Source organism: Arvicola amphibius, chromosome 10 (assembly GCF_903992535.2).
Source record: "Arvicola amphibius chromosome 10, mArvAmp1.2, whole genome shotgun sequence".
NCBI classification, from domain to species: Eukaryota; Metazoa; Chordata; class Mammalia; order Rodentia; family Cricetidae; genus Arvicola; species Arvicola amphibius.
In genome coordinates this window covers 7402951-7424443 of record NC_052056.1, presented here as the reverse complement: position 1 = coordinate 7424443, position 21493 = coordinate 7402951, and the positions used below count along the sequence as shown (strand labels likewise).

The window sequence follows — 21493 nt, the reverse complement described above, 5'->3', positions numbered from 1 at the left end:
GCTCAATTCTGTTGGGGAAGCTGAAGTTGGCATTCTTAGAGAGCTGTTGCCTGAGTCCTGCCCGCAAGCACTTTAGGGCGCAATTAGTCACACCTTTGCAGAGGACTGCAGGGGCCTGACAAATTCTCTCCAGCAGAGCCCCGTTTGAAAAGGTTCTCAGTCTGCTCCTGAAGGCTGCTCACAGCCTAATTGCATTTCTTTCCGATTGCTTCAGCAGAAAATCCAATTGAGCACTTATCTCGAGGTAGAAACACTGTCTTCCTGCTCTTAAGGGAACTGCCCGGGCGATCCTGAGCTGAGAGCAGGCAGAACAAAGAGGGGAAGGCTGGTCACTTCCGCCTGCAAGGGACCCATGAATTCACCATGCTTTCCCTAGTCCTAGCTCTTGACTCCACGAACTGAGTGCTTTCAAGAAAAGAAAACCAGAGGCTGTCATTTCCTATCGCTTCAGAGACAGTCCAGCCCGGGAAAGATGAAGGGAGGTGGAAGGGGCCTGTGTTCAGATGACTAAGCACAGATCTGACCTGGAAAAGACTCGTGTCCTTTCTGCGGAAGGGAGGGAGCCCAATTAGGGGCATGTATGAACAAATGGCATTACCTCACTGAAAGAAAAAGGAAAATGCTCTCTCCCTTCTAACAATGAACTTGAGAGAAAATGTGTTAACTCATCTGTGAAGAATTTGTGAACCTGGTGAGTTGCCTCTCTGCTCTGAGCTCCCAAACTTCCTTTCCTCAGAACTTGACCTCTGACCTAGTGCTGCCAGACCCTGGGAAAGTCAGGTGGGGTGCTGGTCAGCTGAGGGGGAATCATGTGAGCTGACCAATTTTCCTCTGGAGTCTCCTGTCACCCAGTTTGTACACAGAGACAGTGTCTCCTTTTTTTTTTTTTCCGGTTAAAATCTTATTCATTTATTTTTGTGTGTGCACATGCCATGGTGTGCATGTGGAGGTCAGAGGTCAACTTGCAAAAATCAGTTCTCTTCTTTCAACATGTGTGGTCCAGGGATTATCAAGGGTCAGGGCCTTACTTATTGAGCCATCTCATTGGCCCTGGGGCCACTTATTCTTATATGGATCAGGAAGGAAAAGTGATAAAATGTCACCATGTTGTGCTTTTATAGGAGCTGTGAAGTAATACACACATCACACCATGGGTGCAGCTCAGGGCCTGTGCACAGGTTTCTACCCCTTGGGGACAGATGACTCCCTAGGGGTCCTTCTTAACTGCCTCTTCCCATGATCCTCTGAGTTCTGGCGGGGCTATAGTCCCACTTTGGCAGGCTCGGTTCCAGATGAAGTCAGCCCCTCCAGCAGAACCAGCAGGGCGGCCTCTGTCTTGGAGCAGTTCTTTTTTTTTTTTTTTTTTTTTTTTTGGTTTTTCGAGACAGGGTTTCTCTGTGGCTTTGGAGCCTGTCCTGGAACTAGCTCTTGTAGACCAGGCTGGTCTCGAACTCACAGAGATTCGCCTGCCTCTGCCTCCCGAGTGCTGGGATTAAAGGCGTGCGCCACCACCGCCCGGCTTGGAGCAGTTCTTTCTGTCCAGGAACAGAGATGGGACATCTCTCCCAGAGTGAGTGGCTGTGGCGCCGACCTGGCAGAGAGCCCTGAAGGAAGGCTGGGATAGCAGTCCCAGGTTTTCTCGCTCTCTGCGCATGACCTGTGCTCCCACCAGAGCTTGCCTGAGGATGATAAACACCTCAGGAGCAGCCCAAAGCCTGGCAGAGATGGGGGGGGATGTTGGGGGACATTGGGAGAGTCCTGGTCTCTCAGCTGTGCTCACCCAGCGTAGGGTTTCTATGACATGGAGCTATATGGCTTTCCAGTTGTCTGCCCTGACGGGATGAAACTATAGCCCGGGACTGGAGTCTGGGGGAGAAGGAACCTCATCTTCCTGGTTGCGCTGTCCAGGGTACAGCTCCAACGATAGGGAGCTGGGAGGTCATCAGTGGTCCCCGCCACAGGCTGACCCTGTCCCTACTGAGATCAGTGGGGCTTTTTGTTGTTGTTGTTGTTTTGTTTTTCTTGGAAAAGCTTTTCCATTTACTCTACACCCTCAGGGCAGTTTCCAGCGACTATTAAGTGATGTTTTTGTGGTTTTGCGTAAATAGTTTTCAACAGTTACACAAATAGTTGCTTCAGAGGCAGAGGGTGTGGGGAGCGCCTTACAAAGCCCCTTTAGTCAGGATCGCTGCCATTCTGCAGAGCCCTGCGCTGCCTGTACTGAGCTGCTACAGAGGGAATGCGATACGCCTTTGCACTGGAACTCGGCATGGTTGTGTGTGTGTGTGCGTGTTGGTAACAGTGCCTGAACTCAGACTAGCTAAAGGTGATTTTTTTTAATTTAAAAAAAAAGGGTATTTTATTTTATAGAGTGTTTTGCTTGCGTGTATGTTTATGCACCAAGTGTGTGCCTGGTGCCTGTGGAGATCAGAAGAGGGTGTTGAATCCCTTCGATCTGGAGCTACAAATGGTTGTGAGTCATCCTGTGGGTGCTGAGGCCCAAGTGCAGAACCTCTGGAAGAGCAGCAAGTGCCCTTTTCCATTTATCCATTTCTCTAGCCCCCATTTGTTAGTCAAGACAGGCTCTCGCTATGTTGGTCTGACTGACCTTGAACTCATACAGATCTGCTTGCCTCTGCTCCTGCCTCCTGAATCAAAGATGTGCAATCTTCTTCTTCTTCTTCTTCTTCTTCTTCTTCTTCTTCTTCTTCTTCTTCTTCTTCTTCTTCTTCTTCTTCTTCTTCTTCTCCTTCTCCTCCTCCTCCTCCTCCTCTTCCTCCTCCTCCTCCTCATTATTATTATTATCATTATTATTATTTGAATGGGGCACTGAGGCTTAACATAGAACCTTGAATACGTTTAACAAGTGTTCTACTGTGTTACACCCAATCACAGCCAATTCTTCCATGTATACCCATGGCCCTGTTTTCTATCAATGTTTTAATTATTTTCATACCTAGTACTTGGGCCTCATGTGCTAAATCTGATAGATACTGACCCCATTGATGAACTCTTGGATTAATGGTTCTTCCCAAGCACCCCCAACCCCACACATTAAGACTAGGCCAGGATCACCATGCATAAAACTCAAGTTGGATCAAAGACCTCAACATAAAGCCAGCCACACTGAACCTTTTAGAAGGGCCTATTCTGCAGCCGGGTGTTTGACCCTAAGCAATGTCTTACAGGTCCTCGGCCACCTTGACCATCTGCTACCCTCACCCTGTGTCTCTGATCCCCTGCGGGCACCCACCATACTCTAGCTTTGGAGATGCTGTCCTGTCTCAAGTGGCTCCTCCAGGGACTGTGAACTGCATGACGCCGCCTCTGAGCCCTGATGTTACAGGAAAGAGGAAGTGCGTGCCTAGGCTTTTTGCGGGGTGGGAAATGAAGGTTCGGTGAAGCAAGCAAGCCAGGCTTTGACAGGTGCTCTGTGCTTCACAGGACAAGTGATGTTCTGTGCTTCACAGAGCAAGGCATCACTAGCCACCCAGCAAGACCGACAGGAGTTGACAAGGGTCTTTGTGTCAACAGTGTCCTGGGAGCTTTGGCTGGAGCTGCATGTGAATGAACGGTGACTTCTAAGTCACCGAAGGTGACAAGGAAGAGACTGATGGCTGTGGTGTGCACGCATGTGGGAGACGAGCAATCGCTGGAGAGCAAAATGGTCCAGTGGTGCCACGGGAGGACGGGGGCAGTGGTGCCACGGGAGGACGGGGGCAGTGGTGCCACGGGAGGACGGGGGGCAGTGGTGCCACGGGAGGATGGGGCAGAGCAGAGACTCCAGGCGTATGAACTGACCACTGAGTAGACTCCCTGTCCACCCACGGGCTAACCAGAACCCAGCAAAGACTCAGCAGAATAGGCACCTCTGCTCCCAGCCCTTGTCCACCCAGAATCTGACTTTAGAAGATGCTTTGGTTTCTTTTCTGTGGCTGTGATAAAAACAGCTTAGAGGGGAAAAGGCTTAGCTCACAATTCTAGGTTACTGTCTGCCACAGTAGGGAGACAGGGTGGCAGGAACTCGAAACATCCAGTCAAAGAACATAGAAATGACGTGCTCGTGGTTGTGAGCCCTTCCACTGGGTCAGTGGCCACCATCATCTACAGCTGCCACATGGCCCTGCTGCCGACTGCACCTGTCTCAGTCCTGAAGGTGACAAGCGTCCCCCCAGTGAGCTTAGAACTGGGGTGGGATCTCTCAAGCTCTTGTGCACACCTGCATTTTGAACGTGATCCAGAACACGATGTAGACACCACGTGAGGATGGTTACTAGGAAATAATGTGGTCCCCCACCCTGCCAGGTTTTGGTGGGATCTGGGGAGCACTTTTTACAGCTATCATTGCCCCACTAGGATGACTGGGCTTCACAGATCCCTGGGGTAGGGGACTTTTCTACAACCCAGGCTCTGGAGTGCTGAGCCTGGGAACCAATCATGGAAGTCCTGGGTGGCTGGTCACCCTGATCTTTAGCACCTCCTGCCTGCTCAGGCTTGGAAAGGGAGAGACACACAAGGACACTAACGTCACATTGCAATAAATGGCCCTGGGCTCTAAATCTCATTTTCTTTAAATCCACTTCCCTAAGAAATACTATAGCATTCACCCCTTCCATTTTATAAGACATGGTGAATGATGCCATTCACTCTAAATCCCTCTTTTCAGTCACTCTTAATATTCCTCTAAAAGAAAGAAAGAGACACACTGTTGGCACCAAAACCTCACACGCTTGGACTAAACCCAAAGGTGAACATTTATTTCAGCAAGATTCACTCAAGGTCTTGAAAGTCAAGTGTGAGAGGTGAAATCCACCTTGTCAGCAAGGACAATGCCCCCTTTTCTGCGCTTGACAGCTGAAGGTGAAGTCAGGTTGACATGCTTGGTGTCCGAGGAATGTGACCCTAAGGAGATCAAGGGGAGCGTGCTGGCGGCAGGGCCTCCTGGCTCAGTAGACACTGCCAAGATGGCTGACTTCCACGTGCCCACACCTCACCACAGACAGTCCACAGGGGCAGGGCCACAGGTCCCCGCCGTCATCACCGAGTCGTACAGGGTGTTCTAGAAAAGTTCCTCTCCCAGGCACAGCGGCCATTGCCAGCTCCCCACAGTTCCAGCCCAGGAGGTGTCTGGATGCCATGCTGGGCCCTCTCCTGTGAGAGGGCTCCATCAACACCTTCAAATTCTGGCCCTTATTGTTGTCATGGAGACAACACCATCTGCTCCTCTCAAAGGGGATTTTCCAGAGCTTCATCAGCAGGGCTTTCTCCACTCAATAGATTTCCATTCTATCAAGGCCCCGGGGAAACGGGGATGGGATCTAGCTTAGTAAATGCTACCCAGCTAGTCGTCCAATAAATGATATTTCTACTTCAATAACTCCTTGGATCTTTTGTTTTGTTTTCTTTTCCTATACAAGGTTTCTCTGTGTAGCTCTGGTTGTCCTGGAACTCTGTAGGCCAAGCTGACCTCAATCTCACAGAGATCCTCCTGCCTCTGCCTCCTTGAGTGCCGGGATTAAAGGCGTGCGCCACCACCACCTGGCTGGATCATTTTTAAATTTGAGCGGGTTCTTATTGTTACACTTTAAAAATTGTTTATATTGGGTACCATTCATTTGTCTAATTTTTTCAGCTTTGGGCCATTGTACATGTTAGCCAAGTGCTGTACCTCAGAGCTACAACCCTAGTCTTTGATGGTTCCTGTTGTCAATATAATAAGATCTAAAATCCAAAAGATGCGTCTCTGAGACCATCCCTGGGGGCATATCTTGACTCTGTTAAGGCAGGAAGACCCACCCACTGACAGTGGCACCATTCCCTAGGCAGGAAGTTCTGGGCTATATAAGCTGAGAAGCATTGATTGTTCATTTCCTGGTTATAGTCACGTGACCAGCTGCTTTAAGCTCCTGCTGCCTTGGTCTCCCCACGTGATGGATGACAGCCTTCACTCCGCTAAGCTGCTTTGGGTGCAGATGGGAGGACTGCGCTTGGAGTAAGGGCACAGCATCAGAGCTGCCAGGAGAGAAAGGATCCTGGAATGGTGAGCCACCTGATAACATGGCGCCCTGAGAGGCCATGACTTGAGAGCTGGACTCTTGTGAAGCATCCCTCTTCAGTCTTTCAGTGCTGGGGCGCAGCATGCCCGCAATGTCACGTCTTTGTTTGCTAGAGTCCTACACAATTCTGTCCACTCCCGTCTGGCTTCTCTCCGTTTCCTTGTGAGGCACTTCAGGGACGGGCACGGCATGGTGAGAGGAAGCTGGGCTTCTGCTAGTCCAGGTAGGCTGGACAAAGGCAGCCCTGAGTGCTGTGGTTCAGGCTCTTCCTCTCTCACTGCTCTACCATATACGGCTTTGCTTCTTACCTAGGTCAGCTCTGAGCCCAAGATAACTGCGGGAGTTTCTGCCATTATGTATGTATGTTAGGTATCAGAAATTAGAAAAGAAGAATACATCATTTCAAATATCTTGAAAATCTAAAAGTGTGTGTGTGTGTGTGTGTGTGTGTGTGTGTGTGTGTGTATAAGTGCCCACGGAAGCCAGAGGTGTCATAAGTCCCTAGAATTGGATTCCCAAGTGATTGTAAGATACTAGGCATATGTGTTGGGAACCATAATTCTCCCCTAGCCCTTTGCCATGCAGAAGGGTCCTAGATCTAGTCTCGCCGTCTCTGGGAGGGTCCTGGAATCTAGTCTCACTGTCTCTGGAAGGGTCCTGGAATCTAGTCTCACTGTCTCTGGAAGGGTCCTGGAATCTAGTCTCACTGTCTCTGGGAGGGTCCTGGAATCTAGTCTCACTGTCTCTGGAAGGGTCGCTGCTCAGGCTCTGGATGAGGAATCATAGGGCCAAGACTCAAAGCATATACCTAAGCACATGGCACTTAATTACAAGCTGGATAGCACACTCCCTGATGCAAAGTGACCAAGGTGATCTGTGATAGAACCCTGGTTAGACAGATGCTAGTTGTCTTAGTGTTTCTATTATTATGAAGAGACACCATGACCATAGCAACTCTTATAAAGGAAACATTTAACTGAGTGGGTTCACTTACAGTTTCAGAGGTTCAGTCCATGGTGGCATGGAGGCAGATGTGGTGCTGGAGAAATAGCTCAGAGTCCTACAACTTGCAGGCAACAAGAAGTTGACTGACACACTAGGTGGTATCCTGAGCATAGGAACCCTCAAAGCCTGCCCCACAGTGACATACTTCCTCCAACAAGGCCACACCTCCTAGTCTTCCCACTCCCTATGAGATTATGGAGACTGCTGTGGGACAATGGGCTTTTATCCTGTCACTTGTATTATTTTTAATAAAATGCTGATTGGCCAGTAGCTAGGCAGGAGGTATAGGCGGGGCGATAGCAACCAGGCAGGAAGTAGAGGAGTGGCAATGAGAATTCTGGGAAGGGAAAAGATTCAGTCTGCGTTCGTCACCCCGACAGAGAAGAACGCAGGTACAGAGCAAGCAAGATGTGACTGCCTTGCCAAAAAAGGTACCAAGCCATGTGGCTAACAAGACAAGTATTATGGGCTAATATACATTATAAGAGTTAATAAGAAGCCTGAGCTAATAGGCCAATCAGTTTATAATTAATGTAGACCTCTGTGTGATTCTTTGGGGTTAAACGGCTACAGGATCTGGCAGGACAGAAACCTCGGTCAATAGGGGACAATTACATTCAAACTACCACATTCTACTCCCTGGCCCCATAAGCTTGTAACAATATCATAATAGCAAAATTCATTTCAAAATTTCAAAAGTTCCCATGGTCTATCACAGTTTCAACAACATTTTAAAGTCCAAAGTTCAAAGTCTTTTCTGAGATTCATGCAATCTCTCAAGTGTAATCATTGGTAAAAATCAAAACCAAGAAGCAGATCACATACTTCCAACATACAATGACACAGAATACACATTACCATTCCAAAGTGCAGGGAAGGGAGCACGGTGAGGAAACACTGGACCAGAACATGACTGAAAACCAGCTGGGCAAACTCCAAACTCTGCGTCTCCAATTCCTTTCGGCTGTGTTGACGGCAACACACTTCTTTCTCTTGGGCTGGCTCTGCTCCCTGGTAGTAGCTTTCTTTGGCAGGGATCCCACAGCTCTGGCATCTCCAGCATCTTGGGGTATCCAAGGCAATCCAGGTTTCAACTTCACAGCTTGTTGAGTTTCATGCAATGGCCTCTCTGGGCCTCCATTCAGGGATACCCTGACACATGCCTGGCCTTAGCATCTTTATTCCATAACTCCTTTCTTCTGTTGTTAACCCTAAAGCCAGAACCATGTGGCTGAAGCTGCCAAGTTCTGCTGTTTACTGGAGCTGGAACATGGCCCCCCCTTGTTCAATTTCATCATCATCAGCTTTCTGCCTAAGCTTGGTTGTCTCAAAATGTGTTCTGTAGACCAGGTTAGCCTCAAACTCAGAGATCTGCCAGCCTCTGCCTTCCCAGCGCTGGGATTAAATGTGTGCCCCCACCACACCTGGTTTTAACCTTTTATTCAGTTCCTTTTCACAGGTTACAAACTAAGCTGGGTGGGATCTCTCCCTGAGGTCTCTACTGCCTATATTCCACGCCTCAATCCAGAATATAATCCTTGAATACAGAATTTAGCTCCATTCCATTTCTGGGTGCTCTTTTTCTCCTCAGAATTTCCATTTTGCACTTTATCCTGCTCAGCTTGCTCCTGTTCATTACAAATCTTCATTAGTGTTACTACTCATAACCACACCACAGAGTCTGTCCTAGGCTGTTTTGAGATTTCTTCTCCCAACAGAATTCATCTAAATTCTTCACTTTAGCCTCAGGCAGACTCTTTGGACTAGGGCAAAAGGCAGCCTCTTTCTTCACCAAAATATCACAAGACCAGTCTCTAGGCCACATACTAACATTCTTCTCCTCTGAAACCTCTTGATCCCTGCAATTCAAATCACCCTCAGAACTGATGTTCCATGTTCCTACTGTATGGCCCATTAAGCAGCACTTAAAAGAATTCCACTGTTTTCCTAACCCTAAGTACCAGAATCCAAATTTCTCCAAACAAAAACATGGTCAGGCCTATCACAGCAATACCCCAGTCTCTGGTACCAACTTCTGTCTTAGTTAGGGTTTCTATTTCTGTGAAGAGACACCACGATCATGGCAACTCTGATAAAGAAAACAATTAGGGCTGGCTTACAGTTTCAGAGGTTCAGTCCATTGTCATCATGACAGGGAGCATGGTGGCTTGCAGCAGATGTGGTACTGGAGAAACAGAGTCCTACAGGCAGCTGACACTCTAGGCAGTCTCCTGAGCACAGGAACCCTCATAGTCTGTCCCACAGTGACACACTTCTCCAACAAGGCCATACCCACTCCAACAAAGTCACACCTCCCGAGAGTGCCGCTCCCTATGAGATTATGGGGTCAATTACATTCAAACTGCCTCACTAGCAGTTGGAGGGTTTAAAGAATTTTAAGTGTTGTCAAATTTAAGTGGTATTACTAACATCCTTGGTTACAGACACAGCTACAGCCAGCTGGTATACATAAGGGCTACTTTCTTCGCTTTTGTTAACGACCCAAAGATGTACTGGATCACAAAGAAAACAAGACTCCACGTTAGGCTGACAGTCTGCTGGGAGTCTCTCAGAGAGCACTGGGCTCTATCTTCACAGTCTATGTGGCCCGGGTGAGGATCAAGGTGGGTGAACACAGTGTAGTGACAGCCAGTGGGCCCCTTTATGGATGGCTATGGAGGGGTCACTCCCCTCTGGGTACTTCAGTGAGCTGCTGCCCTGAGCACTTGGCGCTCAGCAGGGTATGAAGCAGACAGGATGAGAGGGTTGTGCAGTGTACCACATACCCTACAGAGGAGGTGGGAGGATGCCAGGAACCCCTCATCAGCTGATTATTCCCTTAGAGCAAGAAGTGGGGCTCAGGAGGACACAGGTGAGTTCTGCTGTTTATGTGAAGCAAATGCCACTGTCAGGGCCATGGACAGCAGCACATCTGGTGGCATTGACACCAGCTCTTAGCCACAGACGTAGTTCCCAAAAGTTCTGCTGTGATTACATGCTTTAACTCACTCTTCCATACAATCCTGAGCATGAACTTCTACACACAAACTATACATGGGCAAGACATGTAAAGAGAGCGGGCTCCCCAGATACAACCAGAGGCTCTAAGAGCAAACGTCATCCAAGGCCAAAACGTTTCACGGAGAAACTTATAATCAAAGTAAGGGGAAATAGAAACAAATTTGGTTTTTATAAAATTTGATCAATCAAAATATCAGAACCATAAAGCATGGGCAGCTACATCTGGCTCTAGAAATCAGCCTATCAGAGGCCAGTCCCCAGCAGCCACCAGGTTGGTAGCTTGGAGATGGCAGACACAAGAGGGCAGAGGCCACCGCCTCTGGGAGAACCTCAAGGTTTGGGGCTCAGTCAAATTCATGTAGGCAAGCGATGCTATGTGAGCCAGTGTGTTCTCATAATGCATCCAGGCAGAACAAGGAGCTTGGTTTCATCACAGATGTGGCGTGCTGGCTCCAGGGAAAGGTTGCCTTTGTGTAGGGGGAGCTTGTCCCCAGGCTGCCCACTTGGGGCACCTCCACTGGCTCGCACAACTCCTTTCAAGGCTATGGTGGGAAGCCTGGGTACTGAGGTAGGAGGGGCAGTGGAACAGGAAGGCCAGGGCAGGGAACAGTAGTAGTGTGCTTCCTCTCCCTTATAGGGAGCAGGGAGAATTTCCTCTTAACTGGGCCAGGATCCTGGAGGCCAAGGTGAAGGGTGAGTGAGTCTCCTGTGCACGTCCAGCTACAAGGAGAAGTCTGGGGTGTACTTATTTGTGGTTAGGATCAGGCTGGGGGGGACAGTGGTTTGGGGGAACAGTGAGTTTAAAAAGAAAAGGACCGGTGAACCAGTGTGTTCTGCAGGTGGTCACGGAGCCAACACAGCTGCCCAAACCTGTCGTCATCAGTCCCAAGGGTGTGAACAGTAGCACAGGGAGAACAGGAAGCTGAGCCTGGACTTGGTCAGGCCCTGCCAGGAACAGCCGCTCTGCACCGGGGTCAGAGCCCGCACCAGGGTCAGAGCCCGCGCCAGGAACTGCCGCTCGGCACCAGGGTCAGAGCCCGCACCAGGGTCAGAGCCCGCACCCGGAACAGCCGCTCGGCACCAGGGTCAGAGCCCGCACCAGGGTCAGAACTCGCACCCGGAACAACCGCTCTGCACCGGGGTCGGAGCCCCTCCTCCTGTCTTGTTCTAGTGAAGGAGACTTCAAAGGTTAACTACAGAATCAAGATGCCAGGATAGCCTAGCTGCCCACCAGCCTACATCACAGGTGGCCTCTCCTCCTGGCAGATAAGACTGCAGTCGTGATGGGGGCCCAGGGTCAGATCTGTAAGTGGGTTTACCTTAGCGCACTGGCTCTCAGCTTTTCTAATGTTGCAATCCTTTAATGCAGTTCCGCATGTTGTGGTGACCCAACCATAAAATTATTTCGTTGCTACTTCATTAACTGTGATTTTGCTATTGTTATGAATAGTAAAGTGAATATCTGATGTGCAACTCGAGTTGAAAGCGGCTGCCCTCGTTTCTTAAAGCAGACTCCATCCCTCTCCACTCATCTCAAAGACAAGCCTGCAGCTGGCGGCCTCTAGTGGCCACTGTGGTCAAGTTCCACATCTGCTACAGAATTCATCTTGCAGAGAAAACGGAGGAAACTCTCAGGTCCTCTTCCACACATGAGAACACAAGACAAGGGAGCTAAGGACATGGCTGCAAGTCCACCTGCGGAGCTTTGGTGCGCCCCGGAGAGCGCCCTTAGATGCCACACAACTGTCCTAGACTGAGAATGATTTACACCGTTTCTCTTGAGTATGTATTTATTAAGTTCTAAAACCATGAATGCCTTATTTCAAAAATACAAACTAAAGGAAACTGGAAAATAGAGACGTCTATGCCTTTTACAGTACTTATAATTATTTTGCCCGGGAAGGTGGGCTGGTGGCTCTGATGGCCTCATCTGGGTCGCCACTTTATGTCTTTTACCCCGTGAAAATGTCTTTTCAGAGCCGTGTTGTCGGCCCACGGAGAGTTCAAACAGGAGTCGTCATCATTTTCTTCCAGTTTCTGGAAACAAACATGCTTTACTCAGGACGGCATGTCAGGAAAGTGGTTCATGTAGACTGAGGAAGGTCTGGGTCACTTCCTGTACCACTGCCCGCCCCCATGCCAGCAGGACCCTCTAGGGTGTATAGCTGGTGACAGCCTTGGAGAGCCCAGGAAGGCCATTCCTAACACTGTGTGGTCGTCACAGGACCCCGCCCACGGGTGAGACAAGGGATGCTGGCTGCAGCTCTAGCTCTGTGTCTAGCTCCGCCCTCCCTGGCTCCGCCCTCCCCGGCCCTGCCCTCCCCCAGCCCCACCGTCCCTCCAACTACCCAAGGCTACCTTGAGCTCCTCCTGTCTTCTATGGTAGAACAACATTAGCTGCTTGTGCTCCTCACTGCTAATGATCGGCTCCCGGGCTGGTGCACCCTGGCCCCTCTGAAAGGCAAACACAGAGCAAACTGGGGACTGAGACATTCTTTGTGCAGGGGACATGGGAACATGACATGTGCTTATTTTGTAACTGTCTCTATCAACAGCGAAGTCAGCAGGCCGAGATGTCACCATGCAGCCTGGGCACCAGCACTGCTGGGGCTCTGAACTTGTGGTGGATGCCATCTCTACCATGGCCATTCCTTGAGGAACCCACTGCGAACCCAGGGTGGGTGGGAGGGTGTTTAGAGCCACAGCCTGAGAAACAGAAATCTTCAGGCCTTGTTACCAAAACTCCACAGAAAAGGTGCAGGAGTGGCTAAGTGGAGATACCTCAGCTGGACACTCCCGACACCTCCAGCTCTTATCAGCACAGAACACCAGCAGCCTCAGAAGCCCTAGAATCTGTCTTGGCTGAATTTTCCATTACCAGGAACATTTTTGCATGTAGACCTGCTTTTTTGGTTGAAATATTACAAAAAGAAAATTTCTACTTTAAACTGGGGCCAATAGGGCTGAGAGTATGTACAGGTTTAAGACTCGTTTAGATTTTCTGTAAAACTTCATCACAACACTGACGAGGCCTCATGGAGCTGAAGGCGAACACAGCACAACTTGCAAAGCAGAATATTCCGCTCACACACCTGCTGGATCTTGACAATGATTTTGGTCTTCTCGTTTCTCCCCACATAGTCGGAGAGTTTCTTCGTCCTCCTCAGCTCCTTGGCAGCCCACCACAGCTGTGCTTCCGGCTCCGGAATGACTTCCAGTGCAGCCTGGGGCCAATCGCACAAGCACAGGAGCTGGCTTGAAGGGGGAAGGCACATGCACCCCACCCTGGAGCTGGGCTGGAGGCCCTTCGGGCACAGGCAGGCTCCAGTGCCCTGCTCGTCCCACAACCTCCAAGCACACCTGAGTTCCTGACAGATCTTCTTTATTTTCAAATTCCATCCGGATGGGATCATATGGAGGCAGCCCCATGGGATAAACGATCATCACTGCACCTCGAAGCTGGTCCAGGGCATCTTTCACCATCTCCATGGTAACAAAGACTCCAGCTTCCACTTGTTTCTGAGAGTGAACCAGGCAAAAGTTAATAAACACCCAGCGGTTTCAGTATGAGGCCCCCAGAGACCCTGCCAGCACAGCCACAGAAGGGACCAGAGAGTTGCTGCTTCCCAGGTGACTGCTGCCCACTTCAGGGGTGAGCTGAGGACTCGGTGGCCCAGGCCAGAAGCAGGCTGTGAGGGACACCAGAGAGGTCTGCAGTGCTCAGAGCAGACCCACACCCAGCAGGATGGTTGGGAGGAGATGGAACAGGCTGCCCCAGGACAGGTGGGAGTGGAAAGGGGGAACCAGAGTCCGCCACGTGTTAGGAAATGGATCCCGAGTTGCAGTGCATACAACATGGACCAAGTTAGAGGGACATCAGCCAGAAAGCTCTGAAGAGAACACAGGAAAGAGCTACATAAAGAACGTGTCTACTGTTTGCTCCTGGATCCTGGTGCACCAGAGGGCGCTGGTGACACTTTGGGGACTTCACTTCACATAAGGGTAGCTTTCTGTAAGTCCCTCAAGGACTGGGCAGGGCGTACAGAACTGCAGGCCTGTGATCCCAGCCCTCAGGAAGCTGAGGCAGGACTGCCAGGAGTTCAAGGTCTGTTCGGACTACAACTGAGTACCAGGCTGGCCAAGGCTGTACATGAAAAGTCTCAGAAATAGAATGAATTTTAAAAAAAAGATTAGCTAAGAGCTTGGGGAATGCTTAGAAATACAGTTTGTGGGGTGAATCTGGGAGTGTAGGACAGGCAGTGATGTCAAGACATGCAAATGTGGGGGCAGCGACTGCTACATGCGAATAAACGTGACAAGTGACATACTAAGGGTTTTTTACATTTATTTGGGTTTTTTTTGTGTGTGTGCTACAGCACATGGGGGGGGGGGTAAGAGGACAATTTGTGGGAGCCAGTGCTCTCTGACCACCAGGTGGGGCCTGAAATCAAACTCAGGTCTTTCGAAGTTAGGGCATCAGGCACCCTTTATCCACTGAGCTGGCTCTCCAGCCCCCAGGTAAGTATCCCTGAATTCTATCGGGGAGCATATCTGCCCTCTCACGGTATTGTGTTCCCTCTGTGAAACAGGCTGGATGTAAAGGCTGGAGATGATTACAGAAAACACTGCTCTACAGTGAACGTCTCTATCAACCCTGCATCTGTGGGCTACCTTAGAACTCCCCTGCTGAGCTTTCCAAATTCTTGAGCAAACAAGAAACAGTACGGTGGAGCCTACATTCACGCAAGACGATAAATCCTTTGTTTGCTCCCTGTCATCATCATGTTCTCAAACAGGCTTTTTTGCTTTGTCACTGGGAAGCAGAGAAAGAAAAGAGACAATTGGAAATAAAAGAGCAACAGAAAAGTGGGGAGCAGAGAGCAAAGGGGACGGAATGTGGGCTGGCAGCTGAGGCACACGTTTCAGGAACGTCCACTTTAGAGACAGAAGCGCGTCCATCCTGCTGAGAAGCTGACCTTAGACACGATGGCTTTGGCTTCTTCCACCGTCTTCTTTAAAACCTGCTTCATTTTCTCATTTGGAGCTATTAGGGAAAAAAGAACAGACAGTTGTCAAACACACGGCCTCTTTCAAAATCCCGGGTGTTCTGGAGCTCTCCTGCCTGAACCAGGGACCCTGAGATGCGAGTGTGAGTCTGGAATCAACAAGAGGGACACAGATGTAGGAAGCGAGGCGGACTCCCCAGCAAGGGGAGAGTCTGCGGCAGCTTTTATACAGTTTGGTGACAGCTACAAAGCCAGGCCAGAGGAAACACCAAGAGGACAGCATCAACGATAAATAAGAGAATTACAGGCCTCTCAGGCTACACAGCTGTGACTCAACCCTGTCACAGTGGCTTAAACGCAGGCATAAGGCAGTACGTGGCTGGGATGGCTCAGGGCAATAAAACTGTATGTATGTATGTATGTATGTATGTATGTATGTATGCATGCTTGTTTTGAGTCAGGGTCTCTCTCTGTTCCCAGACTGGACTGGATGCCCCAATCTTCTTGCTGCTGAGTGCTAGGATTGCATGTGTGCCCGCTTGACCCACAAAACTTTATTGTACTTGAGCACTGTCCAAATGTGGCACGCAACACCAAATCCTAACTCCCGAGCTTAGACCTAAGCACAGTGGAGACAGCGCCCCTGAGTTAAGGGAGCATGGTTCCGTGCTCGTCAATTTCTGACCTACGGAAACGGCAAAGTGGCGTGCCTCATCCACCCATGAAGGAGCCACTCGATAGGAGCAGGCAGGCCTGGGTGGGTTCAGCACAGGAGGTGCACAGCACAGTTTTCCAGGTCTGCATTAAGAATGTTTTTACATGATGTGGGTGTGCTTGTGTGTGCCAGGGTACATATGGGGACTGCGTGGACTTGGTTCTGGGGCTCAGAGTCAAGCTGTCAGGCTCTTACTGCGGAGCCATCCTGCAGCTTAAAGAACTGCCTTCCCGTGCAAAGACAGGAGGGGAAGCGGTTACCTTGCCCGTTCCTCCGCCCGATGTCGTCCTTGTTAGAGACAGCGCCCCCGCTGGGCACGCACTTCTCTCCCCACTCGTCCTTCAGCTTCAGCTCCTGGACCTGCTCCTCCGTCAGCCCTTGCATATTAGGGGGGAGGAACACGCCGTGTTCTGCCAGCTCTTCCATCTCTGAAAAACAGGGGAGGGCAGCCACTCCTGACCGGGATCACTCACACCCAGACTCGCACGCGTGTGTGCTCCTAGGCCTCAGGTCTGCCCCCTCTAACTGACTATTTTAACCTACGCCATGAGCCACGTGTCAGACCTTTCTTCATCTTGGACAAAGGCACAGCGAGCTTCAGACCCCCCCCCCCCCCACACACACACATACTAAGGCTCTGTGCTCAGGAGTTAAAAGATTAACGGTCATTTAAAGAGCACGCCTAACCACACAGCCCACCATACGGCTTTGCCATTTTCTAAGGAGAATCTCAGATGACCCCATTTAATGTAACCTCGTGAAAGAGGCAGGACAATTGCTGAAACTTGCCCACCTTCCTAATCTCAAAGCTATGATCCGAGACTCGCTGAGAGCACCCGGCTAACGTCATATGAGAACCCAACAAAGAGGCTCACTTGGTAAAATGCTTGCTTTGTAAGCATGAGGTGCTGACTTGGATCCCTAAACTCATATAAAAAACACTTAAAACTTTTGTACTGGGGAGAAGGGGTGAGGAGAGAGCTGGGCATCCCTAGGGGTGCTTCACAGCCAGCTGCACAGGCCAATGAAACCCCGACTCAAAAACACAAGGTCATACAAGTTACACACGCATACACGCACGCACACCATACACGCACACATACATGCATGCATTCTCTCATGAAACTTTACACAAACACTTTATAAACAATTTAGATAAATCACTGGGAAAGATTTAAGGCAATTGTCCTGGTTGTTTTTTGCCAACTTGGCACAAACCTATACATATCTAGGAAGAGGGAACCTCAACAGAGAAAACACCTCTATTAGATTGCCTACAGACAAGTTGTAGGACATACATTTGATTGATGTGGGAAGACCAAGCACACTTTGGGTGGTGCCACCCATGGGCAGATGGTCCCAAGTGGCATAAAGAAAAATGTCTAAGTGAAGAAGTCTTCCTCTATGGTCTCTGCTCCAGTTCCTGCCTCCAGGTTCCTGCCCTTCACAGACTATACCATCAAAAAAGAAACAAACCCTTTCCTCCCCAAGTTGGTTTGTTCCCACAGCTATAGAAAGCTACCGAAGACAGAACCTGGTATCAGCATCCTGGAGTATTGAGGACAATAGTGTTCATGTCTGGAACTCTGTGCTAGAAGAGCCATTGAGTGCTCAGAGCTTGATGGGCTGGTGTGGGAGCCTGAGATAGGAGTCCCGAGAGCAGTACAGACAATGGAGGTCTGGCTCGTGAAGGTTCAGAGGGAAACGAAGATGCGACCTGGGTCACTCACATGATAATCTGTATTAAGAACCTGTGGTTCTGGTCAGCCAGAGCTGAGAAATGAGCTGCAGTTATCAAGAGACCAGAACCATTTGGCTGGAGTGAAACACAGCTCAGTCGGCTGTGGATAAGAAGATACCAACACCATCGAGGCAAAACGCTCTTCCTCGGGGGTCAGCAGCCAAAGGCAGAGAGTCAGTCACCAGGCCGATGCAGAGGAAGCAAGATGAAGACGCTGCACTGAGAAAAGGTACCAAGCCACGTGGCTAAACATGAACAAGAAGTATGGGTTAATTTAAGTTGTAAGAGCTGGTTAATAATAAGCCTGAGCAATAAGCCAAACAGTTTATAATCAACATATGCCTCTGTGTGTCTACTTGGGACTGAGCAGCTGTGGGACGAGGCAGGACAGAAACATCTGTCTGCAAGCCGCGGTCCAAAGGTACCATCTAATGCTTGCAGCCAAACTTGGTAGTGCATACACAACCGCCACATGGTACTACTTTCTGAGGACATGAGGGGGTTTATGGAGGACAGTGGAGGTTGGGCACAGAAAGAGGCCAAGAGGGGCTATTGGTGAAGGTGCAGCGTTAGCTGCAGGGATCACAGAGACAGGCTCAAACTTGGCATCATGTGGCAGGTGAGACCCTGAAAGGAGGCCAGGAGGCTACTGGTGCCACTGGTGAAGGTGGCAACCAAGGACAGGAGCAGCTGTGGAGTGGAGCCAGCTTCAGCTATGAGATGTCCTCGGATGGCGGAGCAGGGCAGAGCCTGGAAGAGCTTGAGTCCCAAACGTCTGTCACTGTCCTCTCCAGTGCTGGAGTTTGGCTTTGCTTTGACTTGAATGTTACTGAGCCTAGTCCTTCCCTCTTGGAATAAGAAAGCTGTTAACTTGTTCGCTGACTTTACAGGAACCCAATTATGAGACAGATATTTTAGAGAGGTTTGGACTTTGAGAGACTGAACATTTAAAGTGACTTTTTAAGGGTTGTATCTTATCACAGCAATAGAGGCTACGACAGCAACTAACCCTCAAAAATTCACCTCATGTTTACTATTCATGATCTTATGTTTTCTTATCTCATACGTGTTTAAATCTACACCAGAATATATAATATATATAAATATACATATTTACATGTATAAACCTACACCAACACACACACACACACACACACACACTTTGTGCCATGCTATATTGCCTGTCCTTCCTGTGAGGAAGACGCTAAGAACTGTGTGTTTCTATAATACTGGGGATATATGTGACCTGCAATAGTACATACAATACAACACGATCAATGGTGTAAGCGGATGGGATGTTTTTGCACACTACGCACTTGGGAAAGGGGCTGAGGTGACTCACCCTAAAGCAGAGCACTGGTGCCTGCCTGAGTGCTGACTGGCAATGGAACCTGTAGAGTACATCCGGGTTCTAAATACACCCATAACCCTAATATCCCGCACTACACTTTCAACTTACAATGTTAAAGAAGACCCGGAGTTTTCTCTCCCTAAATGCTTTACTTTTAAAATGTCATCTAATATTGAGCCTGTTTTGAAAGCAGTGAAGTTTAATTAAGGGAAAATATAACAGGTTTTAAGGCGTTCTCTAGAATTCAAATATAACACGTGTAACACGTGTTTCCTAGGAGACAGAAAACAACACCAAGGCTCTCCCAGTGTCCCTCACTTTTGATGGGCGGTCTCAAGGCCAGGACCCAAGCTCTCAAAGACTTAAAAAGGCGTTCACTTGACAATCCCCTCCCCACGGCTACTACACCACCCTCACCCGGGCTAACTCCGTGGTTCCTCTGGGATCTTTCGGCTCCCACTGCCCTTGGGCCCAACGCCAAATCCTGGCTGGGCCGCACTTGGTTTCCCCGCTGCCCATCTCTGAGTCGGGGGTACCAACCTCGCTTGGATTTCTCCAGTTGTTGGTCTTCCATCCCGGGTCAACTCTGATGCTCCTTCTCCAACCCCCAGGTTACTGTAAATCTTTCCGAATCCTTAAACCCCGAGCCCTCCTCACTCCTTCCCCCGTGCTCCGGCAGTACCTGTGCAGAGCCGCTGCACCTTCAGCCGCCCATTGTAGACGCGGGTCACCTGAACCGTGAGCTCCTCCAGCTCAGTGCTCCCGGGCGCCTGCAGCAAGAACTGGCTCTCGTCGCCTTTCTTCACGTGCAGCACCACCATAGCTGCGCCGAAGGCCCCGCCGAGGGGTAGGGCGGCAGGCTGGGAACAGGAGGCCTGCAAGCCCAAGAGGCCAGCCCGTCCGGTATAGCAGTGAGACTAACTGCTGCCCGGTGGCGGAACCCCGGAACTCGGGCTCACGCGTCCGCCCGGTGAGTAAAAAGAACGGCGCACGCTCGCGGAAGTGACTGTTGCCAGGAGCAACAGTCAAACACTGAGCCTGATGGGCCTCCTGCGCCCGAGCCTGACACACAGTCGCCGCCAGCGGAAGTGGCTGTGGTCCCGGCAACCGAAACCCAAACCAAGCTTCTAGAGGGTGAGCGGACTGTCCAGGGAACTCGGGAGATGAGCTGACGGAGCATGGCAGCTCCCAGGTTGAGAACTGAGTGGGATAGTGGGCACCACGGGACCACAGTCGACCCCAAACCCAGACTCGTTTCCGCACAGGCACTGATCGCCTCCGGAAATGCCTTCTGCTTCAGATCTGGGGAAATCACAGTGGCTGAGCACCCCCAGACTGTACGGCTAAGTCTTGTCCCCACAATCTCACAAAGGGCAAGTGTAGGCATTGCAGCTCTAATGGAAAGGGATCCTGGCAGTCGGGAGCCAGGGAATACCACAGGTCACAGTAAGCGTAGTGGTTCACAGTCCTGACCTAGCGAGAGGCTTTCCTCAGCGAAGCTGTTACAGCCCTGCTCTGTACAGTTCTGCTCTGCTCCAGGCTCCTGCGAAAAGCCTCTGCTCCATTCCAGCGAAAGGTCTTCACCCAAAACACATTCAAACCATTTATTGGGAGGGAAGAATCCAGGAGAGTGACTCCTCTGTCAAGGTGGACGACTTATATAGGGCTTCTTAGGGGTGGAGTTTTTCCAGGGAGATTTTCAGGGTGGAATTGGTCAGATTTTAGACCCTTGAGCTCGGGTTAGCTAAATCTCATGCTCAGGGATTGAATGGTTTTCTGCTCAGTGGTTGGTTCGTTTTCTTGCATAGGAATTGGTTGGTTTTTTACTTAGTTGGTCAAGGGCAGATTTGGTTTCAGGACCAAAGTGTTTCTTTCCTTGGCTCGTTTTAGCCTTTTGGCTCTAATTTCAGGGCCAGGGCACATTTCTTTCACTGACTCTGATTCTAGGGTCAAAGTGTGTTTCTTTGGCTCTGGTTTCAGAGTCAGGGTGCATTTCTTTCGTTCTTGGTTCGGGGCTAATTTCTTTCACTGGCTCTGGTTTCAGGGCTGGGGTGGGTTTCTTTGGCCCGCCCTTTTCCTCTACAGCAAGCAGGCGCAGCACTACTTGTCAGGGTGCTCAGACACAGTAGGAGAGCTCTTGATGCGGTAGGTGTGACGAAAGGGAAAGAAAAAACGGAGAGGAAATTCAAAGAGGGATAGAGAAAATTAACGAGGGTAACTGCTCTGTAGCCTTGAAATGATTCCAAATTCAGTTTGGCTAAATGGTTTCTTCTTCTTCTTCTTCTTCTTCTTCTTCTTCTTCTTCTTCTTCTTCTTCTTCTTCTTCTTCTTCTTCTTTTTTTTTTTGGTGTGTGTAGTGGCACTTTATATTATTTACTTGTTGGTGCTCCTGTACCTGATTGTACCGCAGTGATGCGCAGACACTGGACTGTTGCAGGTCCGGAGCTGATTACCTGTCTGGCTAGCTTAGCCCCTTGAACAGCTAGCCATCCAATGCCCTCCTCTGGGTCAGAGTTAACGTCCCTAAAACCTTTGCAAGCTATAAACTAAGCTTCCAGTAACAAAAGTTAATACAAAGTTCTGATGCCCACAGAAACA

At 49.8% G+C, this 21493-nt stretch overlaps 1 protein-coding gene across 1 annotated transcript; it reads right to left on the bottom strand.

The window, feature by feature from the left end:
- Window positions 1-11854: 11854 nt before the first annotated feature.
- Cfap298 (cilia and flagella associated protein 298) lies at window positions 11855-19827 on the bottom strand. The gene is made up of 7 exons (XM_038345270.2): window positions 19578-19827; window positions 16064-16231; window positions 15059-15126; window positions 13443-13601; window positions 13175-13306; window positions 12441-12536; window positions 11855-12119 (listed from the first exon to the last, which is right to left on the bottom strand). Exons 1-7 carry the CDS (start codon window positions 19714-19716, stop codon window positions 12009-12011), a joined length of 873 nt encoding a protein of 290 aa, XP_038201198.1. The 5' UTR covers window positions 19717-19827; the 3' UTR covers window positions 11855-12008.
- Window positions 19828-21493: the final 1666 nt, after the last annotated feature.

What these genes read in the sequence shown, in the direction of transcription:
- Cfap298 (XM_038345270.2), bottom strand. Translation starts at nt 19,716, where the DNA reads ATGGTGGTGCTGCACGTGAAGAAAGGCGACGAGAGCCAGTTCTTGCTG. An exon ending in GGTGCAGCGGCTCTGCACAG is followed by an intron (nt 16,232 to 19,577) that starts GTACTGCCGGAG and finishes CCTGTTTTTCAG; the next exon opens with AGATGGAAGAGCTGGCAGAA. An exon ending in TCATTGTCAAGATCCAGCAG is followed by an intron (nt 12,537 to 13,174) that starts GTGTGTGAGCGG and finishes TTTGCCTTTCAG; the next exon opens with AGGGGCCAGGGTGCACCAGC.